The 23987-nt window shown below is 41.8% G+C and overlaps 2 protein-coding genes across 10 annotated transcripts in view; one reads left to right on the plus strand and one right to left on the minus strand.

Annotated features, from left to right (window-relative positions):
• The window catches only part of PDGFRL (platelet derived growth factor receptor like), a 66129-nt gene extending 61294 nt beyond the window's left edge, over window positions 1-4835 (plus strand). Inside the window, exon 6 of one of the 3 annotated variants that reach the window (XM_054498504.2) lies at window positions 3681-4183. In XM_054498504.2, coding sequence (XP_054354479.1) covers window positions 3681-3869 — 189 coding nt within the window. In that variant the 3' untranslated portion in view covers window positions 3870-4183. Of the gene's footprint in view, window positions 1-3680; window positions 4184-4630 lie in introns of those variants that run through there. The other 2 variants (XM_054498505.2, XM_054498506.2) reach the window with 2 other exon arrangements.
• A 14-nt stretch (window positions 4836-4849) lies between these two features.
• The window catches only part of MTUS1 (microtubule associated scaffold protein 1), a 160684-nt gene continuing 141546 nt past the window's right edge, over window positions 4850-23987 (minus strand). For all 7 annotated transcript variants that reach the window (XM_054498495.2, XM_054498493.2, XM_063668550.1 and 4 more), the window contains 7 exons: window positions 16851-17053; window positions 15539-15644; window positions 14416-14489; window positions 14177-14272; window positions 10815-10931; window positions 7994-8091; window positions 4850-7153 (listed from right to left, as the gene is read on the minus strand). In XM_054498495.2, the coding sequence (XP_054354470.2) occupies window positions 6940-7153; window positions 7994-8091; window positions 10815-10931; window positions 14177-14272; window positions 14416-14489; window positions 15539-15644; window positions 16851-17053 (908 nt within the window). In that variant the 3' untranslated portion in view covers window positions 4850-6939. The remainder of the gene's footprint in view (window positions 7154-7993; window positions 8092-10814; window positions 10932-14176; window positions 14273-14415; window positions 14490-15538; window positions 15645-16850; window positions 17054-23987) is intronic.

A 23987-nucleotide genomic window follows, 5' to 3' on the forward strand; every position in this document is an offset into this window, starting at 1 on the left:
TGTAATCCCAGCTACTAAGGAGGCTGAGGCACAAGAATCACTTGAACCTGGGAGGTGGAGGTTGCAGTGAGCCAAGATTGCGCCATTGCACTCCAGTCTGGGTGACAGAGTGAGACTCCGTGTCAAAAAAAAACAAAACAAACAAAAAGAATAGCTACTCCTGCTCACTTTGGTGTCCCTTTGCATGGAATATCTTTTCCCAGTCCTTTACCATAAGTTTATGTTAGTCCTATTTGTTAGGTGAGTCTCTTCAAAACAGCAGATACTTGGTTGGTGACTTCTTACCCATTCTGCCATTCTGTATCTTTTAAATGGAGCATTTTTTAGGCCATTTACATTCAACAGTAGTATTGAGATGTGAGGTACTATTCTATTCATCGTGCTATTTGTTGCCTGAATACCTTGGTTTTTATTTATTGTGTTTTTGTTTTATAGGTCCTATGAGATTTATGCTTTAAGAAGGTTCTATTTTGGTGTATTTCAAGGATTTGTTTGAATATTTAGAGCTCCTTTTAGCATTTCTTGTAGTGCTGAGTTTGTAGTGGCGAATTTTCTCAGCATTTGTTTGTCTGAAAAAGATTGTATCTCTCCTTCATTTATGAAGCTTAGTTTTGTTGTACACAAAATTCTTGGCTGATGATTCTTTTGTTTAAGGAGGCTGAAGGTAGGGCCTCAATTTCTTCTAGCTTGTAGGGTTTCTGCTGAGGAATCTGTTGTTAATCTGACATGTTTTCCTTTATAAGTTACCTGGTGCTTTTGCCTCACAGCTCTTAAGATTCTTTCGTTCGTCTTGACTTTAGATAACCTGATGACTATGTGCCTAGGTGATGATCTTTTTGCGATGAATTTCTCAGGTGTTCTTTCAGCTTCTTGTATTCAGATGTGTAGCTCTGTAGCAAGGCCGGGGAAGTTTTCTTTGATTGTTCCCTCAAATATGTCTTTCAAACTTTTAGATTTCTCTTCTTCCCTAGGAACACCAATTATTCTTAGGTTTGGTTGTTTAATATAATCCCAAACTTCTTGGAGGCTTTGTTGATTCTTTTAAATTCTTTTTTCTTTGTCTTTGTTTGATTGGGTTAGTCCAAAAATCTGATGTTCGCGTTCTGAAGTTCTTTGTTCTGGTTGTTCAGTTCTATTGCTGAGACTTTCCAATGTATTTCGCATTTCTCTAAGTGTGTTCTTCATTTCCAGAAATTATGATTGTTTTCTATTTTTGCTTTCTATTTCACTGAAGATTTTTCCCTTCATATATCCTGTGTCTTTTTTGATTTTTAAGTTGGAGTTCACCTTTCTCTGATGCCTCCTTGAGTAGCTTAATAACTGACCTTCTGAATTCTTTTTCTGGCACTTCAGGGATTTCTTTTTGGTTTGGATCAATTGCTGGTGAGCTAGTGTGATCTTCTGGGGTGTTAAAGAAACTTGTTTTGAAATATCAGAATTGTTTTACTGGTTCCTTCTCATTTGGGTAGACTATGGTAGAGGGAAGATTTGGGGCTCAAGGGCTGCTCTTCATATTCTTTTGTCCCATGGGGTGCTGTCTTGATACAGTGCTCTCCCCCTTCCCCTATGTGTGTGGCTTCCTGAGAGCCAAACTGCAGTGATTGTTATTTCTCTTCTGTATCTAGCCACCCAGCAGAGTTACTGGGCTCTGGGCTGGTACTGGGTAGTGCCTGTACAGAGTCCTTTGATGTCTCAGGTGTCTCAGCCATGGATGCCAGCACCTGCTGATGGAGGTGGCAGGGGAGTGAAATGGATGAACTCTGTGAGGGTCCTTAGTTGTAGTTTTGTTTATTGCACTAGTTTTGTATTGGTCTTCTGCCAGGAGGTGGCACTTTAAAGAGAGCATTAGCTGCAGTAGTATAGGGAGGATCAGGTGCTGGGCAGGACCCTAGAGCTCCCAAGAGATTATGTCCTTTGTCTTCGGCTACCAGCGTGGGTAGAAAAAGACCATTAGTTGGGGGTGGGCTAGGTGTGTCTGAGCTCAGACACTCTCCTTGGGCAGGTCTTGCTATGGCTGCTGTTGGGATTGGGGGTGTGGTTCTCAGGCCAATGGGGTTATGTTCCTCAGGGGATTATGGTTGCTCTGCTGTGTCATGCAGGTCACCAGGGAAGTGGGGGAAAGCCAGCAGTTACAGGCCTCACCCGGCTCCCATGTAGCCCAAAGGGCCAGTCTCACTCCCTCTGTCCCTGCCAACAGCACCAAGTTTGTTTCTAGGCAGTGGATGAGCAGGGTTGAGAACTTGCCCCAGGCTACCAGCCTCTCAGCTAAGAAAGCAAACAGGGCTTTCAGATTTCACATCTCCTACCTGCCATGGTTTCTGTGCTGTGTCTGCACTCCTGCTTCACCCCCTCACCCGAGTTCTGTCCAGGAAACTTTGTGTTTGGTCAAAATTGTTACAAAGTTCAGCTAGAAGTTTCCTTCTCCCTGTGGTCTTTTCCCAGTTTCTCTGGTAGCCCTCTCCAAGGATCTCTGTGAGACAAAGTCAGAAATGGCTTCCTTGGGGACTGAGAGAGCCCATAGCTCTCTTTCTGCTGCTTCTTTGTACCCCTGTGTTTCACTTGGCTAGAGTGTTCTCTATACAAGCTGTGCCCATGGCAAGCTGCTCTGAGCAGACATCCACCAAGTGGGCATAAACCATGCCAAAAAGGTGCTGTGAGGCCAGAGATAATTTTAAAGTAGACTTCTCATAAAAGCAATTGCAGCATATTTAGCCCTTGTGCATGTTCTGCTTGCTAAAATAACAGCTCTGCTACCAGCACGGAATAATCCCTTTGTTGCCAGAAGAGATTTGGCCTCCACGAGACACATTCAGTAGCTGACATCCTTCTGGCCTACGGGCTGTGATTGGTAGAAAATAACTGTCTCTGGGGAATAGTGTTTTCCGGCATCCTGGTACCAGGCACTTGATTATCAAACGTGTCGGTCATACTTACAGGACATCGATGATTTTCAATAGAGGTCCCCCCCCCACATTGCTATTTGGTATTTTATGAGAAAAGGTATTCACTTAGTGTAATATATTAGTTCTGTTAAATGAATTCAGAAAATACTATGTTCTTATCACCAGAGTTGGCTGGACATCTCAAAAGTGACCATCGCACTTTCTAGAAATAGGGGTCCTGTCATGTAGTACATTATCTTACCCATCCTTGGTACAACTTTTCTCCCACTAGAGTCCTAAGGCACATTGGCCTAATCATACTTCTCCCTCTCCCAAATCTGAGCAATTGGGAGCTCTTAGTCATTTATACAGTGGGTGCTTTTTCAGGTTACTGACTTTCAGTTCTGTAGGTAAGAACCACTTAGCTAGGAAAAGAAAGTGGGCAATGTGAAGAACGGGACCAGTGGAAAATTTTGTCCCTGCTTATGCTTAATACCAGTTCCACTTCCTTGGAGTTCTAAAAGCATACATTTTAGACTAAGTAAAACCTTACAGAAGAAAAGGGCAGAAAGACAGTGCCAAACAATGTAATGAAATTCAAGGCTGTTTGGAAAAAATGCAGCCTAAAATGATTCCAGTGTAGAAGCTTCCACAGCTTATGAGCTACGCATACTAAACAGTCTTTTATAAGCATGTGCTTTGCTCTTTGAAAGGAACACTCAACAGTGTTGGGTGAGTGGGAGCTGTTTATAGCAGCTTGTCCCTCGTGCTTCAGTCTGTGTGGGTGTCGTTAAACAGGATGAAAGGCCTGTGATGATCCAAGACACTTGGAGGTTGATCCACAGAGGACTGGGACACACCACGAGAATCTCCCAGAGTGTCATTACAGTGGAAGACTTTGAGACGATTGATGCAGGATATTACATTTGCACTGCTCAGAATCTTCAAGGACAGACCACAGTAGCTACCACTGTTGAGTTTTCCTGACTTGGAAAAGGAAGTGTAATGAACTTATGGAAAGCCCATTTGTGTACTCAGTCAGCTTTGGGGTTCCTTTTATTAGTGCTTTGCCAGAGGCTGATGTCAAGCACCAAACCCCAACCCCAGCGTCTTGTGAGTCCGACCCAGACATCCAAACTAAAAGGAAGTCATCCAGTCTATTCACAGAAGTGTTAACTTTTCTGACAGAAAGCATGATTTTGACTGCTTACCTACATACGTGTTCCTAGTTTTTATACATGTGTAAACAATTTTATATAATCATTTCTATTAAATGAGCAAGTTTTTGTAAAAAATAAAAAGTGGGATAAGTGTTTTTTAAGTTAAGTTGGCTTAAAATACATCCAGAAAGGCTTGGTGGTGGTGATACGTGGTCAATACCAAGTATTCTCTTTTATATCACCACAATATATTAGAATTTTAAAATGGACTAGATACAGTTCAACTACTGACCCACAAGCAACAACTCCAGATTCAAATGCTTAGAAATGTCATTTTGTCTTAGTAGCAACTTTAACAAATGTGAGTTAATTTATGAAGGTATTGAAAAAAATCATGTACACTTCATTTTTTTCAACTGCTGCACTCAAAGGTATAATTGTAGATTAGTCTATTCAATACCTAGAACATGTTTTTACAAGTTTAGCTTTCAATATGAAATAGATGCATAGACTAAGAACATTCAACTTTTAGACTTTTTTTACCATATTCAAAAATATTTACCAAGTTTGTCCAATTTTCTTATACAGCAGAAATTGTTACAACCAGCCAAAATTTGTCAGATAGCTTTGAATTTAGAGAAGAAGAGCTTAGCTCTAACTCCAGCTCTGTGAGCCCATGAGCAATTCTGCGGTTGCAGTGGAAATTCCTGGGAAATAAACTAAGAGGAGATACGATCTTCACTGTGGTGTCACAGGGCTGTAAAAATGAAGAATTTGAAGAATGAAGGAGGTCAGAGGATGCAATTCTTGAGTATTCCAGCATTATTTATTTGATCAAAGTAAAATACACTTCCTATCACTACAAACTGAGCACAACTACAGTTGTCTACACATTCATATTTTTGACGTGCCAACATTTTGCATTCTACATGAAACATTTGGTTTAAACGAAATCTTAAAAATTCTCTATTTTGTTTCCCATCTTCTCTCCTGTTCTCTCCCATCCTCCGAAGATGTTTTATATTAACTGCTATGAGATTTATTTCCCAGTCACGTAATACGGAGGACGGCAGGGAACAACACAAGATTTACCATGCCTAGGGGATGAATGGCAAACCCAACTTTGGCTAATGTCATTGAGAACAACTTGGAAGCGTGAGCAGAGATATCCCACGAAGTGGCAGTGAATCTACATTTCCATTTATCAGAAGCAAACATGGAAGGTTACATACATGATAAACTATTGGAAGTTAAAGACTTAAGACACAAAATCACTAATTTAAAAGAACATGCAACATGAGTATCAACTTGCTATGTAGTGTACATGTAAATGACCCAAATATTCACCTCTAGCATCCTGAATCTCTTCTTACTACGGCAGTATTTGTACAGCCACTGAATGTAGATGAGTAAATACTGACATCGCAATGTTGACACATGCGGGGAGGGGGAGATAAAGCAACAGTTCTTCCTTCCACCTTTTCCAAAGTCTCAGGATTAGGAGAGGTAATAAGTTTTGGAAAGAAAAGAAACTGAAATGCAACTTGGAGGAGAGTTGGACGAGCCACATTTTCCACTCATGGGAAAGAAGCGGGCCATTCTGCTACTTTCCCAAAGACAGAGGGACTCCTCAAAGGGTACCTGAAAAATGAGCACGATCCTCCCAGACTGTTTTCCTCTATCAATCAAATACTGCATCATTGGTACGCACTGAATCCTACCTTTCTTAATTATATTAGCCAATGACTTCCTTTTTCTCGTTCTTTATTCTAAGATTTCCCAAAATGTGTAATATCAAATCCAGGCTTTACTTTATTTGGAAAGTGGTTTCAGCACCTGGAAGATGAGCTGGCTCTGGGGCTCTGGAAAATCATATTCCTTTATCCTTGTCCCAGAGAAAAGTAGGTAGGAGGTAGAAGGTTTGCTTTTGTGGTTCTGGATGGTGGAGAAAGGTAAAAGGAAAATGAGAATAATGGGAGAGAAGAAGACAGGTTAAATCTGCAAGGATAGATCAAAGGTAAAAATAAGGCGGAAAAATCCATTGGTACTGCCCTTTTTCTTTATACAGTTTGTTTTTTTATACAAAAATTAGGGCTCTACATTTACACATAGCCTGAGAAAACAAATTATAGGATAGTGTTAGGCTCACATGGGTAAGTGAAAAATCTAGTTTCAACTGACATGGCTGAACACTGAAAAACTGCCAAGAAGTTAACCCCAAAAGATACAGAGAATGTATACACAGGGACAAGTCAAAGCTTTTCCTGTTATACCCTCTCCCTACCCTGTTACAGGGCTGAGCAGAGTTGGTGGTAGATGATCATAATTCAAGCAACTATTGCTTTTTCTTCTATGGCTTTGGCTGAAATGTATACGCTGATTATTATTTGATTAGTACATATCCAGATATATTCAGATTTTGACATTTAATACACAGCAAAGGAGGCTGCATCAGACACATGACACTCTGTGACATCCATTTCATTCACACCCCCCCACCCCCACGGTCAGACTGAAAACTCACAAGAAGGTGTCTGTGGTGAAGAACATTACAAAGGTTATAAATCTTTATCTTAATAGGGCCCTGAGAGTTTTTCCCCCTATGCTTAGGTGAAAAAGGCGATGAACAAGATGCTCTCGTTCTTTAAGTGCTTTGTGCAACAACGTCCGTGTCGATGCCGACATCTTTTTTTGGAGGAATCTTTTGGACGGAGGCAAAAGTCTTCCTCCAGAGTTCCAGTCTCAGAAGCTGAGATTCCGGCGGTGGTGACGCTCCAGTTATCCTACGGTGATCACACGTGTGCTGATATACCTCTGTGCCCATATTCCTCCTTGGGGTCAGTCCTGCAGACCTGTATCAAAATGCTTTCCAAGAGTCTGTGGACTTTGGGGAGGTGTCATCTGGGTGAAATGCTGGGGCTGGGGAAGGAGCCCGAATTCCTTGGTGACTGGAAAGGGATGGCGGAGGACGTGGGGGATCTCTTGGGGCTACACAGGTCCCCATTGTGCAGCTTCCACAGAAGCTCCTCGTTTTCCATAGAGAGTCGCTTGTTGACTTTCGACTCCTTCTCCAGCGACTCTTGCAGAACGGCCTGCTCTGTGGAAAGTTGCCTTGAAGAAAAAAAAGCCAGAAACCATGAGATCTATGTAAAAAAAAAAAACTTGAAAAATTTTAATTAGCATTTGAAACTTTAAAGTCCAAAATTATTCCTTTGGGATAAAACAGAATCCTGCACAAGGTCACAGGTATTTGGCTGGCTAAGAAACCCAAATACAGGCCGGGTGTGGTGGCTCATGCCTGTAATCCTGGCACCTTGGGAGGCCAAGCTGGGTGGATAACTTGAGGCCAGGAGTTCGAGACCAACTTGGGCAACATGGCAAAACTCCGTCTCTATTAATACAAAAATTAGCCAAGCATGGTGACATGCGCCTGTAGTCCCAGCTAGCTACTCAGGAGGCTGAGGTGGGAGGATTGCTTGAGCCCAGGAGGTGGAGGCTGCAGTAAGCTAAGATCACACCACTGTACTCCAGCCTGGGCAACAAAGTGAGACCTCATCTCAAAAAAATATGTAATAATAACTGTACTTTTTGGGCAATTTCATAGTAGGCTGAGTGCCACTTTTGCAAATATTCGACATGTTTTATGACTATCTTATGTTGGGGGCTGTTTTCTATTTGGTTTTCTGTTGCTCTTTGTCTGAAAGCATTCTCAGAGGCAGCCAGAGGCCGTGGGAGCAGGCTTGCTGGCCTGGGTCTCAGTTTACAGTTCAGGCCACTTTGCTAAAAGCATGAACTACTACAATCGTATTTTCCAGAGAGAAATCAATGCCCCTTTAACCATCTGCTTCCATCATATTTCCAGGAGGTGCACGGGTAGACCGTGTCCAGAAAGTACACCGGATGTGCAAGGGAGTGGGGAGCTTGGGAGAAACAGCACTGTTTTATGTTTACCTTGAAATTGCCATGTGCTTATCCATCCGAGCTTTTAATTCTTCATTCTCCTGCTGGAATCGCTTCAATTTGTCAACCAATGCTGTGTTGTTGTCCACCTTGGCATAAACAAGAATTCCAACATTTATACAATATTTTTTAAAAACCCTCATTTCTTAAGGCACCTCACGACACAAGCATACTTTGGAGATTTAATTAAGGAAAATGCAATACCATATTAAAATACTTACACACTAACATACTGAAAAAGATTTTAAAACAGCGAAATGGAGCAGCTGAGTATTTTTAAAACATGTATGCCAGGCCACTTAAATACTGATACAAGTGGGTAACAGATTTGTTCCAGGTCACGCTGTTTTGGAATTCTCTAAGAATTGGTGCCTCTTTCTGTTTCAATGTGAAATAAACCCTGCTAACACACTGCCCACACTTATCAAAGCTCATGTATCTTCTTACGGTGAATTTTGCTGGAAAAAAAAAAAAAAAAAGATTCCCACATCTGATAAAAACTGATAGGCCAACAATTCACAGTCCCTGGCAACGTTTACTATGGACTTGAACTCAGTTTCATGGTAATTCTTCAGCATTTGCCTCTGAGTGGCCACACAAAGCTGCAATTTGACAGAGCTCTCAGAGCATCCCATCAAAGAAGTAACACTCCGCGAGTCTCCTCAGGTCAGCTGAAGATAGGTCTGTTCGCTTGCTGTCCTGTGCAGGCTGATCTTTCAAGACAAACAAACTCATCAGCAGAGAGATGAAAGGATAAGATGCCTGAGGACGTTTAATCACTCAACATGATGAAGATCTGATTCCATCCTCCACTCACTTTCTAAAGGTAAGGCTTTATGAAGAGGCCGTATTATAGCTCGGTCAGAATTAAGTCTAAGTCCTTGTCCTTGTAGCAGGACTAACGCGCTTTGAGTATGTTGCTTAGTTTGGAGCCCGATTGTTCTTAAGACATGCTGTTATCCAGAAGCAGCTCAGGACAAGCCGTTTGGGTTAAATCACTTTCCAGAAAAGGATTCTACGTTCAGTAGTTATGAAGGATTCCCAGATAAAACAATGTGGAAAAAAACCCTGGAATTCGAGATTGGGAGGTTTTGTCCTTCAAATATTATCTCATCCTAGGAAAACTAGTCCTGATAATGTCACAGAGCTGATTATCGGCAGTGCCAGTTTCATGGGAAAGCTGTCTTTCTTAGAAAACTTCCCGTGCTTCTAAGTCTCTTAATTTCATCAGAGGCCTGTAATTTACAAATATGAAGGGAACAGTGGGTTTCCCTCTCATTTTATCAACTCATTCTTCCACACATACACAATGCAAGGCTGATGCATATTATCAGGATACCTCTGGGGCACGGCAAGAAACAAATAGTAGATCAACAAAAATTAAATGTGTTGGTAAGTTTACAGCAAAGTCTGATTTATTGCACATGATTTTTTGAAACTTTTGATGCATGAATGGCATATGGAGCAGTCCTATTAACAGGATCATCTGAGTCATCCATGAATAACAGATTAGAAGATACCAGACTCAGTCGAACAGGACGACCTTTGGCAGGAACTGGTATGTATACTAGGTTGGGTCCATTAACAACCATGAGTTCCTTTCCTTCCTTTACAAAAATTTCCTGATAATTCAAAATGCTGTTATATCCACATAGGGGCTTGGCCGTTATCTCCCTCAACAGAAGTCATAGTCTCCAGAAGAAAACCAAACCCCAAACCAACTCAAACCAAACAGCAGAGAGGTCCCCCGTGTCCCCTACTGTCCAGGGCTGGTTTGGGTTTGAATGAGGCACTTGTAGAAGCCTGAGTCACTCATCACTGTGGGGAGAAGAGGCCAGCAGCATGCAGTAGCTGGACAGTGAGGGCGGGGATCACTTAAGCTGCCTTGCCAAGCTCTGCCAACTTGGTTAGAGTCCTGGCTGGCAGCAGCTGTATTTCAGGGCCGGGCCAAGACTGACGCTGAACACTGAACGTGCCACTCACACTGACATCGTTCTGTGTTCTAGACACTGCAAAGTGAATGTTATTCATATTTTTGGTAACACCTGCTACTTGTCCAAATGGATTAATCTTATTATAGCACAATTTTTTTTTTGAGATGGAGTCTTGCTATGTTGCCCAGGCTGGAATGCAATGGCGCCATCTCACCTCAGTGGAACCTCCACCTCCCCAGTAGCTGGGATTATAGGCACCCACCACCACACCTGGCTAATTTTTATATTTTTAGTAGAGACAGGGTTTCACCATGTTGGCCAGGCTGGTCTCGAACTCCTGATCTCAAGTGATCCACCCGCCTCAACCTCCCTAAACTGCTGGCATTACAGGAATGAGCCACTGTGCCCAGCCCACAATTCTTTTATCACATGCTAATTCGCAAAAAGCAAGATGAAGAATTTTGGTAGATTGTATTGCTATTCATTTCTATTAAACATACCCAACTGTTTTGGACCTAAGAAACCTGTCCAGGGTGGGTGGTATATTAAAGTATTGATTTTACATAGATATTTAAACATTTTTCTTACGCAGGTGAAGACTCAAAATACCACTGAAATATAAGCCTGATTTGTTTGTTGTACTTTTTCCAAGGACTGGGTACTGTTTTACATGTTCCTTGAAAAAGAAAACATTCTAGGAGGCAGCAATGAATAAATATTGAGCAAACTTGGCAAAGAAATGTAAACTTTATCTTTTGTATAATTTCTAAATATCTTTAGGAGCAGTTAACCCAACTCCATAGTTGTAAAATACAGGGCTCCATTTCACAGATATTACCCCATTTGTAAGATCCTCATTCATTCTGAAGGAAACATACCAGTTTCTCCATTTTCATTAACTTGATGTCCTGTTGATGCAGTTTCTCATTCTTGATCTCTAACACAGCTTTCAGGCTTTCTAACTCCTGTTCCAGATACATGATCTGAGGATTTTTCTGGAAAGGACATAGCAAGATACTGCTCTTATTCCACCCACTCACGTAGTTCAAATTCTTAACATAAAGAATCTTCGATTAGATTTAGACATTAGACAAGTAGCAAGCAACAGATGTTCATCATCTTAGAGCAATTTCAAAGAAAGACGTGAAAAACAAGAGCACCTTAATGTCAAAGACTAGTCCTAATATTGAAAGCAAACATTTCACTTATTTATCAGTAACTTAATATGCAAAAATGTGAGTTGCATCAAACATGTTATTGTATCAAGAGAAAAACCTTGCTTACGTACAAAACAGAATCTTGGCTGGAGATGAGGCAATGTGTGAGTCAGTTATTGGCATTTGCGGGGAGAACAGGGAACAACAGTTCTCTCCTACCAAACAAACTGATCAGGAAAGAAAAAGCAGTGCATTATATGGCTCTCTAGAAAACAACAGGGATAACAATGTCCTGAGTCTTTGGATTTTCGTTATTATTAGGCTACGTTGACCGGGCCATACTTCTAGGGCAGATGTAATACTATCATTTTATATTGTGACACCCCAGTATACACGGCATGGAGTACATAGCCTATTAAAATTTCTCTCCAAAAATTACAAGTTTGCCAGGCATAATGGCATATACCTACAGTCCCAGCTACTCAGAAGGCTGAGGAGGGAGAATCAACTGAGCCAGGAGGTCAAGGCTGCAGTGAACTGTGAATGCACCACTGCATTCTAGCCTGGTGGCAGAACAAGACCCTGTCTCAAAAACACAAAACTCTCCAAAATAAATGCTGCATCAGGGGAGGCATCCTCTGAGAGCACACCATCAGTGTGGATTTCCCACCACCGCCTACCCACTCCTTGCTTTATTCGGAAATTCAACTAAACCATCCAAAATTTATGCTACAGAAGAACACCATAAGGTCCACTGATCACGTATGTTTAATGAAGGAACGTCTTAGGTAAGAGTCAGTGGTGTGTCTCATCAAGCTTATCTTCCAGGGCAGTGGTTTCTGCTCTGGACCAATCCTTAGGGAGAATCCAGGAAGGGGTCTTCAGGGATTACTTAATCCAAACCCCTTACTTCACACAGAAAGAGGAAACGTGTTCCACGGGTTAAGCGACCTACTCAGGAAAGATCAGGAAAGCTTCCAGAGCTGGAAAGGGTCAGGGCAGGAACTAATACTCACATCTTTAATTCTAGGTTCTTCAGATAGTTCCCCGAGGCTGGGAGAGGTATGCGTGTTTATGGTGAGAGGTGGGGGGGTGGGATGAGGAGAGGTTGGTTAATGCATACAAACATACAGCTAGACAGAAGGAATAGGTTCTAGTGTTCAATAACATAGTAGGGTGACTATAGTTAACAATAATGTGTACTTCAAAATAGCTACAAGAGAAGATATGGAATGTTCTAAACACAAAGAAATGATAAAGATGACAGATACCCTAAATACCCTGACTTGGGCATTACACAGTCTATGATTGTCTCAACACATCACATGTAGCCCATAAATACGTACAAATACTAAGTATCAATTTTTAAATTTCATGCATTTTATACAGTGTTATCCTCGTACACAGCATTTTTTTTTTTTTTTTGCCTTGAAAATAGCGAATCCTACCTCATTTTTGTTAGAGGGAAACCGCATAACTTACCATCAGTTTTAAAATTAGAGCATTTACAAGACTTGTACCCTCTGCATTTTCTCCTCCTACTCTGCCAGCCCATCCCTTTCTCCCAGACTACAGAGACACACTTTTTTTCCGCAGCCTCAGCATACTTACGTGGCAGAAGCGGTTGTATGTTTCTGTGTTCCTCAATCTGACTCTGCCTTAGCTTTTCAAAAGTGGCTGCAGTAGAAGAATCCCCTTTGTGTACCGGAAGCTCTTTCAAACCTGTTTCCTGAGCCATCAATAAGGTTTACACCCTGCATATCCCTGCATATGAGTTTAGATTTCTTTTGAAATCACTGACTCTTCCTAAGAATCTTCTAGAATAGCTCTGAAGTTTCTTTGAATATTAGCTCATCTAATGTTATCAAATAGCTACAGGGTCTCCCAATGAGATTATTTGCAGAAGGTCTCACTGAGAGATCCACACATGCACTTTCTAGAGCTGGCCAGAGATTTTAAGTGGAGAAAAGCTTTGCTTCTGCAGTCCCAAAGCATAAACATGGAAAGAAAATGGTGATACTAAAGGCTTAAGCAGCAAGGAAACAAATTTTTTTCAAAAAGACAAAAAAAGGTTGGGGGAAGGCAGGGGAGAAAGGACAAATGTGCCATGAGAAATTTCAGCTTCCAAGAGATTTGTAGTTTTCAGAAGTGACATTTATCCATACGATGAAATATTATTCATCCATAAAAAGAAATGAAATACTGACATAGGCTAAACCATGGATGAACCTTGGAAACTTTATACTAAGTAAAAGACGCCAGTCTTAAAGGACCACATGTTGTACAATCAACCTTTTGTATTCATTCCTCAGAATAAGTAAATCCATAGAGATAGAAAGTAGACTGGGGATAGCCTGGTGCTGGGAAATTTGGGGGAAATGGGGAGTGACTGCTAATAGGTCCAGGGTTCCTTTTGGGGATGATAAAGTTCTAGAAAGAGGTACTGGTGACCAATGGACAACTTTATGAATATACTAAAAGCCACTGAATTTTACATTTTAAAAGGGTGAACTTTTCCTGGCCAACATGGTAAAACCCCATCTCTACTAAAAATACAAAAATTAGCTGGGCATGGTGACGCGTCCCTGTAATCCCAGCTACTTGGGAGGGTGAGACAGGAGACTCGCTTGAACCCAGGAGGTGGAGGTTGCAGTGAGCCGAGATCACGCCATTACACTCCAGCCTGAGTGACAGAGTGAGACTCCATCTCAAAAAAAAAAAAAAAAAAAAAAAAGTGAACTTTGTAGTTTGTAAATTGTATCCCAATACAGTGATTTTTTTTTTTTTTTAAATAAAGTCTTCACATAAGACTCTAATCCTAATTGGTAGTTTCCTTCTTTTTCTGTAGGTATTAGCTTAGACCACCAGAAACATCCTGGACTTCATCTGTATGTCAGATTTTAGGATGGTAAAACAAGACACCAGTAAGCAAAGCAGCTGTTTTACACACCTTAGAAAGCATATTGCCAGACATGAGAAGGACTCCCAACCTGTGTTATTTCTCTGGCTGCTGAGTACTTCAACGACTCTAAAAGGCATAAGAAGAAAAATTCCATCCTGATAAAGGAGCACACACAACTTACCAAATTTGCTTTCTCTCTTGCTCTTCTTTTTTGTTCTTCTGATTTCAATTTTTCATTTAAAGCATCATTTTCACTCTTCAGATCGTTGATTTGCTTCTAAAACACAAACAATGAAATGTGGAACATAAGTTAACAAGACCCCAGAAACTCAGCATACCTACACAGAAACATTAAAACCAAACAAAATCAAAAATGGTATTTTTTTTTGGGGGGATGCTGGGATATTGACATTCACCCACCTCTAGCGATTCCTGCTTCTCAGAAAGTAAATCTTCAAGCGATTTCTTTTCTATTTCATGGCCTTTCTTAATTTCTGGGAAAATAAAAGGAAATTTTTGAGGCAATAACATTCTATGAGATCAATGTACTCTAAAACAGTAAAGCATATAGATGTAGGGGTTGATGATGAAGCCATATGACGTTACTTTATATCTATAGTATGCTTTTATGTAAATTGGCCATCTGTTCTCAAAATGGCCTTGAGAGGTGGTTAGGGTAGACATTCCCATTTTATGACTGAGAGCCCTGAGGCCCACCAAGGCCCACAGAGGCCATGCGACCTTAGGACAACACTGAGTGCCATTTCAGGGCAGGCTCTCATAAATGCCACTCCAGACTCCTGGTCTGGAAACCCTGTGCTCTTTTCAATTTGCTCTTCATGACCTAAACATAAGTCTAAAATTATACTCATTTCTAGCAGGAAGGAAGAAAACCAATGTTTACTAAAAGTCTGCCTGGGGCCAGTCACTTTTACACGTTATCATCTCTGCCTGACTTTGGGCAACTCTATTTTTCTGGTGAGAAAGTCCTTGCTAAAGGTCACACAGCCGGTTCTTAGCACTCAACCATGCTGCTCTGTAAAATGCAACTGGTTTAGTAGAAAGACTGAGCGACACTGCCGATTCTGTTCTGAAAGCAATGGCTTACACCCTCCCACTGATGACAGATGAAAAATAGAAAAGACTGTTTTTCTATTCAGTAAGTGGCATTGACATTTCACAGCACCGCTGCTGTGCAGGAGCACTTGGGGTGGATCCTTTACTGTGGATTACAAGATAGAAACTTGTACTTTCCACTTCCCAGGAACCTAAGCTGGCAACCACCACCCCCAAAATGGCCTTTACAATCTTCCAAAGCCCATCCTATTCAACAGAAGGCTGGCATTTGTAACTATTATTTGCATCCTTAGTGGGAAAAGGCATCTGTTAACAATAAACAATGCAAAAAGGAACCAAGAACACCCCAGCCTGACGGCCACAGGGCATTCGCTGAAGCAGAAAGTTATGAATCATTTCCATCTTAAAACATATCATGTGGTTCCTTCAGATTTTATTGTTTAAAGAGGAAAAAAAGCATCCTTGCCTGAAAGGGAGGCTTCATAGGCCTTCTTTAGCAATTCAACTTTTTCCGAGTGGCTAGCTTCAATTTCCAACTTAGACGTTTCATGGGCAGCATTTAAGTTGTCAAACTGTAAGCAACAAACAAAACCGGGGTTTAACAGTAAAACCAAATATCCTAAGTTGAATAAGCAAAGCAACCACATTAGGAGACTTCACAGTTTCACAGGTAAGCTTGGGCTCTAGTTTAAAGGCTCCCCAACACGTACAAAGGCCAGGGCAGTGGTTCACACTTGTAACCTCAGCACTCTGGGAGGCAGAGGTGGAGGATCACTTGGAGCCCAGCAGTTCAAGTCCAGCCTGGGCAATGTTGCAAGACTCTGTCCCACATGCACACACACAAAGAATGCATAAAGAGCAACGCAACTGGGATTCACCGCTCAACTCTCCTCTGTCTCCTTCCCTACCCTCAGGAACACAGACATAGAGGCTCTCCAGGGTGATGGACGGAAATGGCTGCATCAGTCACAAGGAATGACCAGGAACGAGGATATGTTTCACAGTGACAGGGCCACATGCTCTGCGCCTGTCACTTGACCACTCAGGCCCTAGCACGTCCCTGGCCTGGAGTAGGCACTCTGTTGATATTTGCTAAATGAAAAACTGAGTTGAAAAGAGAGCTAAGAAATTAAAAAGGTTTGATATTTTATTCAGTGAAAAAAATGAGGTATTTAAACAAATGCCACTAAAAAAAAAAAAAAAAAAAAAGAAATGCAAAACAATAGTTTGGCAGCACACCACCAGGATGTTTACAAAGGATGATTTCTGGGTAGAAAGAAAGGGTTGTTTTTTCAATTTTATCTTTTCCTCCTTCTTTTCTTCCCTTCTTTCACTTAACATACATCCATTCCTTTGGTCATAAGAAAACTATTCAATTAAAAAGATATTGTTTCCGAGGCAGGCGGATCACCTGAGGTTGGCAGTTCGAGACCAGCCTGGCCAACATGGTGAAACCCCGTCTCTACTAAAAATACAAAAATTAGCTGGGCATGGTGATGGGTGCCTATAGTCCCAGCTATTCAGGAGGCTGAGGCAGGAGAATCACTTGAACCCGGGAAGCAGAGGCAGAGGCTGCAGTGAGCCAAGATCAAGCCACTGTACTCCAGCCTCCAGGCTGGGAGACAGAGTGGGACTCTGTCTTAAATAAACAACAACAACAACATACTTTTTATACCTATTAGACTAAAAAAGAGAAGCTCATCAAGGATGTGAATAGCAACAAGGATTCAAGTAAGCAGCAGAAGCCTCAGACAAACTCTGGCTGCAAAGGCACAGACCTGCTCTTGCAATTGCATTTTGTACTTCTCTGCTTCTTCAATGTAAGTGTCCCGAAGCTTTTCATACTCCCTGGTGTAAAATTCTTTAAGCCGATTCTCTCGTTCTGTTTTTTCAGCCTGGTGCTGCTGGACAAATGCTTCATACGCTGTTTGTAACTCATTCCTGGCTTCTTCTAATTTCTCACAGGTGGTTGAAGCAGTAACTGAAAACAGATGAGAAGGAAGAGGGAAGAAGTCATTTTATTTGTGAAATGTCCTATATATTCATTACAGTCACACACAGCTGTGATGACACCTGAAGCATAAACCCACGATGTCTCGGGTCTCTGGTGACCATGTCTTCAAATATAACAGTATCGAAGTGAACTGTAAAAAGGAAGATGAGGGCAGGGCACAGTGGCTCACACCTGTAATCCCAGCACTTTGGGAGGCCGAGGTGGGGGAATCACCTGAGGTCAGGAGTTCAAGATCGGCCTGGTCAACATGGTGAAACACTGTCTCTCTTAAAAATACAAAAATTAGCCGGGCATGGTGGCAGGTGCCTGTAATCCCAGCTACTCGGGAGGGTGAGGCAGGAGAATTGCTTGAACCCGGGAGGCAGAGGTTGTAGTGAGCCAAGATCATGCCACTGCACTATAGCCGGGGTGAGAGACTGAGACTCCATCTCCAAAAAAAAAACAAACAAAAAAAAAAACAAAAAAAAACCCCCCCACACACACACACACTCTCTCAAACAACTGACTCCCAAGCAGTAAGAGAAGTACTTCAGTCAGAAGACCCGGGTTTCCAAGGGATGATCCCCTCTCATGTGGTGAGCAGTCAGTGCAGTGCTCAAGAAAAGAGCCTTGGCCAGGCTCAGACATTTCTTAGGACAAGCGACTCCTCCCTCTCCCAGCCTGCCAGTGTGGCAGAAGCTCAGACAAGAGCAGGAAAGACCAGGAATAAGAAACAAGTGGACCTTAAGCTTGTACTTAATTTGAGCTGATTATAATTTGTTATTTCAAAACTAATAAAAATGAAATATTAGCCTCTATTAAACACAAATCACCAGAGCACAAATATCTTAGGGAAAAAAAACAATCTTAAAAGCACCCACATAGGCCAGGCGTGGTGGTTTGCGCCTATAATTCAAGTATTTTTAAGAAGCTGATGCAGGAGAATCATCTGCACCCAGGAGTTCATGACCAGCCTGGACAACACAGGGAAACCCCATCTCTTAAAATTAAAAAAAAAAAAAATTATCCAGGCATGATGGTGTGAGCCTGTAGTCCCTGCTACTGAGGAGGCTGAGGTGGGAGGATCACTTGAGCTCAGGAGGTTGAGGCTGCAGTGAGCCATGATTGCATAACTGTCAGGCAACGGAGCAAGACCCTACCTCAAAAAAAAAAAAAAAAAAAAGCAATATAAAATGAAAGGTTAAAAAAATTTATATATGTATACATAGGTACATATGTGCACATGTGTATGCATATTTACACATGCATGTGTATATATCTGTACATGTGTGTATACATATATGTATACATATATGTGTATGTATATGCATATATACATATCTATACATATATACACATATATACACTATATATAGACACACACACACACACACACACACACACACACACACACACACACACACACACACACAGTCTTGCTCTATTGCCCAGGCTGAAGTGCAATGACATGATCTTGGCTCACTGCAACTTTCAACTCCCAGGTTCAAGTGATTCTCCTGCCTCAGCCTCCTCAGTAGCTGGGATTACAGGCACATGCCACCACAACCAGCTAATTTTTGTATTTTAGTAGACACATGGTTTTACCATGTTGGTCAGGCTGTTCTCTAACTCCTGACCTCGTGATCCGCCTGCCTCGGCCTCCCAGTTAATATATTTTAAAAGGGCAAAGTAATCTGATAAACATAATTGAAAATCAGAACATCGATGCGCGAGAGGAGCCAAGATGGCCGAATAGGAACAGCTCCGGTCTACAGCTTCTGCATTTCCATCTGAGGTACCGTGTTCATCTCACTAGGGAGTGCCAGACAGTGGGCGCAGGTCAGTGGGTGAGTGCACCGTGCGCCAGCCGAAGCAGGGGCGAGGCATTGCCTCACTCGGGAAGCCCAAGGGGTCAGGGAGTTCCCTTTCCAGGGGTGACAGACGGCACCTGGAAAATCGGGCCACTCCCACCCGAATACTGTGCTTTTCCGACGGGCTGAGGAAACGGTGCCCCAGGAGAGTATAGCCCGCACCTGGCTCAGAGGGTCCTACGCCCACGGAGTCTCGCTGATTGCTAGCACAGCAGTCTGAGATCAAACAGCAAGTCGGCAGCGAGGCTGGGGGAGGGGCGCCCGCCATTGCCCAGGCTCGCTTAGGTAAACAAAGCAGCCTGGAAGCTCGAACTGGGTGGAGCCCACCACAGCTCAAGGAGGCCTGCCTGCCTCTGTAGGCTCCACCTATGAGGGCAGGGCACAGACAAACAAAAAGACAGCAGTAACCTCTGCAGACTTAAATGTCCCTGTCTGACAGCTGTGAGGAGAGCAGTGGTTCTCCCAGCACGCAACTGGAGATCTGAGAACGGGCTGACTGCCTCCTCAAGTGGGTCCCTGACCCCTGACCCCCGAGCAGCCTAACTGGGAGGCACCCCCCAGCAGGGGCAGACTGACACCTCACACGGCCGGCCAGGTACTCCAACAGACCTGCAGCTGAGGGTCCTGTCTGTTAGAAGGAAAACTAACAGAAAGGACATCCACACCAAAAGCCCATCTGTACATCACCATCATCAAAGACCAAAAGTAGATAAAACCACAAAGATGGGGAAAAAACAAAGCAGAAAAACTGGAAACTCTAAAAAGCAGAGTACCTCTCCTCCTCCAAAGGAACGCAGTTCCTCACCAGCAACGGAACAAAGCTGGACGGAGAATGACTTTGACGAGCTGAGAGAAGAAGGCTTCAGACGATCAAATTACTCCGAGCTACGGGAGGATATTCAAACCAAAGGCAAAGAAGTTGAAAACTTTGAAAAAAATTTAGAAGAATGTATAACTAGAATAACCAATACAGAGAAGTGCTTAAAGGAGCTGATGGAGCTGAAAACCAAGGCTCGAGAACTACGTGAAGAATACAGAAGCCTCAGGAGCCGATGCGATCAAATGGAAGAAAGGGTATCAGCCCTGGAAGATGAAATGAATGAAATGAAGTGAGAAGGGAAGTTTAGAGAAAAAAGAATAAAAAGAAACGAGCAAAGCCTCCAAGAAATGTGGGACTATGTGAAAAGACCAAATCTACGTCTGACTGGTGTACCTGAAAGTGACGGGGAGAATGGAAACAAGTTGGAAAACACTCTGCAGGATATTATCCAGGAGAACTTCCCCAATCTAGCAAGGCAGGCCAACATTCAGATTCAGGAAATACAGAGAACGCCACAAAGATACTCCTCGAGAAGAGCAACTCCAAGACACATAATTGTCAGATTCACCAAAGTTGAAATGAAGGAAAAAATGTTAAGGGCAGCCAGAGAGAAAGGTCGGGTTACCATCAAAGGGAAGCCCATCAGACTAACAGCGGATCTCTCGGCAGAAACCCTACAAGCCAGAAGAGAGTGGGGGCCAATATTCAACATTCTTAGAGAAAAGAATTTTCAACCCAGAATTTCATATCCTGCCAAACTAAGCTTCATAAGTGAAGGAGAAATAAAATACTTTACAGACAAGCAAATGCTGAGAGATTTTGTCACCACCAGGCCTGCCCTAAAAGAGCTCCTGAAGGAAGTGCTACACATGGAAAGGCACAACTGGTACCAGCCACTGCAAAATCATACCGAAATGTAAAGACCATCGAGACTAGGAAGAGACTGCATCAACTAATGAGCAAAATAACCAGCTAACATCATAATGACAGGATCAGATTCACACATAACAATATTAACTTTAAATGTAAATGGACTAAATGCTCCAATTAAAAGACACAGACTGGCAAATTGGATAAAGACTCAAGACCCATCAGTGTGCTGTATTCAGGAAACCCATCTCACGGGCAGAGACACACATAGGCTCAAAATAAAAGGATGGAGGAAGATCTACCAAGCAAATGGAAAACAAAAAAAGGCAGGGGTTGCAATCCTAGTCTCTGATAAAACAGACTTTAAACCAACAAAGATCAAAAGAGACAAAGAAGGCCATTACATAATGGTAAAGGGATTAATTCAACAAAAAGAGCTAACTATCCTAAATATATATGCACCCAATACAGGAGCACCCAGATTCATAAAGCAAGTCCTGACTGACCTACAAAGAGACTTAGACTCCCACACATTAATAATGGGAGACTTTAACACCCCACTGTCAACATTAGACAGATCAACGAAACAGAAAATCAACAAGGATACCCAGGAATTGAACTCAGCTCTGCACCAAGCGGACCTAATAGACATCTACAGAACTCTCCACCCCAAATCAACAGAATATACATTTTTTTCAGCACCACACCACACCTATTCCAAAATTGACCATATACTTGGAAGTAAAGCTCTCCTTAATAAATGTAAAAGAACAGAAATTATAACAAACTATCTCTCAGATCACAGTGCAATCAAGCTAGAACTCAGGATTAAGAATCTCACTCAAAACCGCTCAACTACATGGAAACTGAACAACCTGCTCCTGAATGACTACTGGGTACATAACGAAATGAAGGCAGAAATAAAGATGTTCTTTGAAACCAACGAGAACCAAGACACAACATACCAGAATCTCTGGGATGCATTCAAAGCAGTGTGTAGAGGGAAATTTATAGTACTAAATGCCCACAAGAGAAAGCAGGAAAGATCCAAAATTGACACCCTAACATCACAATTAAAAGAACTAGAAAAGCAAGAGCAAACACATTCAAAAGCTAGCAGAAGGCAAGAAATAACTAAAATCAGAGCAGAACTGAAGGAAATAGAGACACAAAAAACCCTTCAAAAAATAAATGAATCCAGGAGCTGGTTTTTTGAAAGGATCAACAAAATTAAGAGACCGCTAGCAAGATTAATAAAGAAAAAAAGAGAGAAGAATCAAATAGATGCAATAAAAAATGATAAAGGGGATATCACCACCGATCCCACAGAAATACAAACTACCATCAGAGAATATTACAAACACCTCTACGCAAATAAACTAGAAAATCTAGAAGAAATGGATAAATTCCTCGACACATACACCCTCCCAAGACTAAACCAGGAAGAAGTTGAATCTCTGAATAGACCAATAACAGGAGCTGAAATTGTGGCAATAATCAATAGCTTACCAACCAAAAAAAGTCCAGGACCAGATGGGTTCACAGCTGAATTCTACCAGAGGTACAAGGAGGAGCTGGTACCATTACTTCTGAAACTATTCCAATCAATAGAAAAAGAGGGAATCCTCCCTAACTCATTTTATGAGGCCAGCATCATCCTGATACCAAAGCCTGGCAGAGACACAACAAAAAAAGAGAATTTTAGACCAATATCCTTGATGAACATTGATGCAAAAATCCTCAATAAAATACTGGCAAACCAAATCCAGCAGCACATCAAAAAGCTTATCCACCATGATCAAGTGGGCTTCATCCCTGGGATGCAAGGCTGGTTCAATATACACAAATCAATAAATGTAATCCAGCATATAAACAGAACCAAAGTCAAAAACCACATGATTATCTCAATAGATGCAGAAAAGGCCTTTGACAAAATTCAACAACCCTTCATGCTAAAAACTCTCAATAAATTAGGTATTGATGGGTCGTATCTCAAAATAATAAGAGCTATTTATGACAAACCCACAGCCAATATCATACTGAATGGGCAAAAACTGGAAGCATTCCCTTTGAAAACTGGCACAAGACAGGGATGCCCTCTCTCACCACTTCTATTCAACATAGTGTTGGAAGTTCTGGCCAGGGCAATTAGGCAAGAGAAGGAAATAAAGGGTATTCAATTAGGAAAAGAGGAAGTCAAATTGTCCCTGTTTGCAGATGACATGATAGTATATCTAGAAAACCCCATTGTCTCAGCCCAAAATCTCCTTAAGCTGATAAGCAACTTCAGCAAAGTCTCAGGATACAAAATCAATGTACAAAAATCACAAGCATTCTTATACATCAATAACAGACAAACAGAGAGCCAAATCATGAGTGAACTCCCATTCACAATTGCTTCAAAGAGAATAAAATACCTAGGAATCCAACTTACAAGGGATGTGAAGGACCTCTTCAAGGAGAACTACAAACCACTGCTCAAGGAAATAAAAGAGGATACAAACAAATGGAAGAACATTCCATGCTCATGGGTAGGAAGAATCAATATCATGAAAATGGCCATCCTTCCCAAGGTAATTTACAGATTCAATGCCATCCCCCATCAAGTTACCAATGACTTTCTTCACAGAATTGGAAAAAACTACTTTAAAGTTCATATGGAACCAAAAAAGAGCCCGCATCACCAAGTCAATCCTAAGCCAAAAGAACAAAGCTGGAGGCATCACACTACCTGACTTCAAACTATACTACAAGGCTACAGTAACCAAAACAGCATGGTACTGGTACCAAAACAGAGATATAGATCAATGGAACAGAACAGAGCCGTCAGAAATAATGCCACATATCTACAAGTATCTGATCTTTGACAAACCTGACAAAAACAAGAAATGGGGAAAGGATTCCCTATTTAATAAATGGTGCTGGGAAAACTGGCTAGCCATATGTAGAAAGCTGAAACTGGATCCCTTCCTGACACCTTATACAAAAATCAATTCAAGATGGATTAAAGACTTAAATGTTAGACCTAAAACCATAAAAACCCTAGAAGAAAACCTAGGCAATACCATTCAGGACATAGGCATGGGCAAGGACTTCATGTCTAAAACACCAAAAGCAATGGCAACAAAAGCCAAAATTGACAAATGGGATCTAATTAAACTCAAGAGCTTCTGCACAGCAAAGGAAACTACCATCAGAGTGAACAGGCAGCCTACAAAATGGGAGAACATTTTCGCAACCTACTCATCTGACAAAGGGCTAATATCCAGAATCTACAATGAACTCCAACAAATTTACAAGAAAAAAACAAACAACCCCATCAAAAAGTGGGCGAAGGACATGAACAGACACTTCTCAAAAG

This window comes from Pongo pygmaeus, chromosome 7 (genome assembly GCF_028885625.2).
Source record: "Pongo pygmaeus isolate AG05252 chromosome 7, NHGRI_mPonPyg2-v2.0_pri, whole genome shotgun sequence".
Taxonomy (NCBI): Eukaryota; Metazoa; Chordata; class Mammalia; order Primates; family Hominidae; genus Pongo; species Pongo pygmaeus.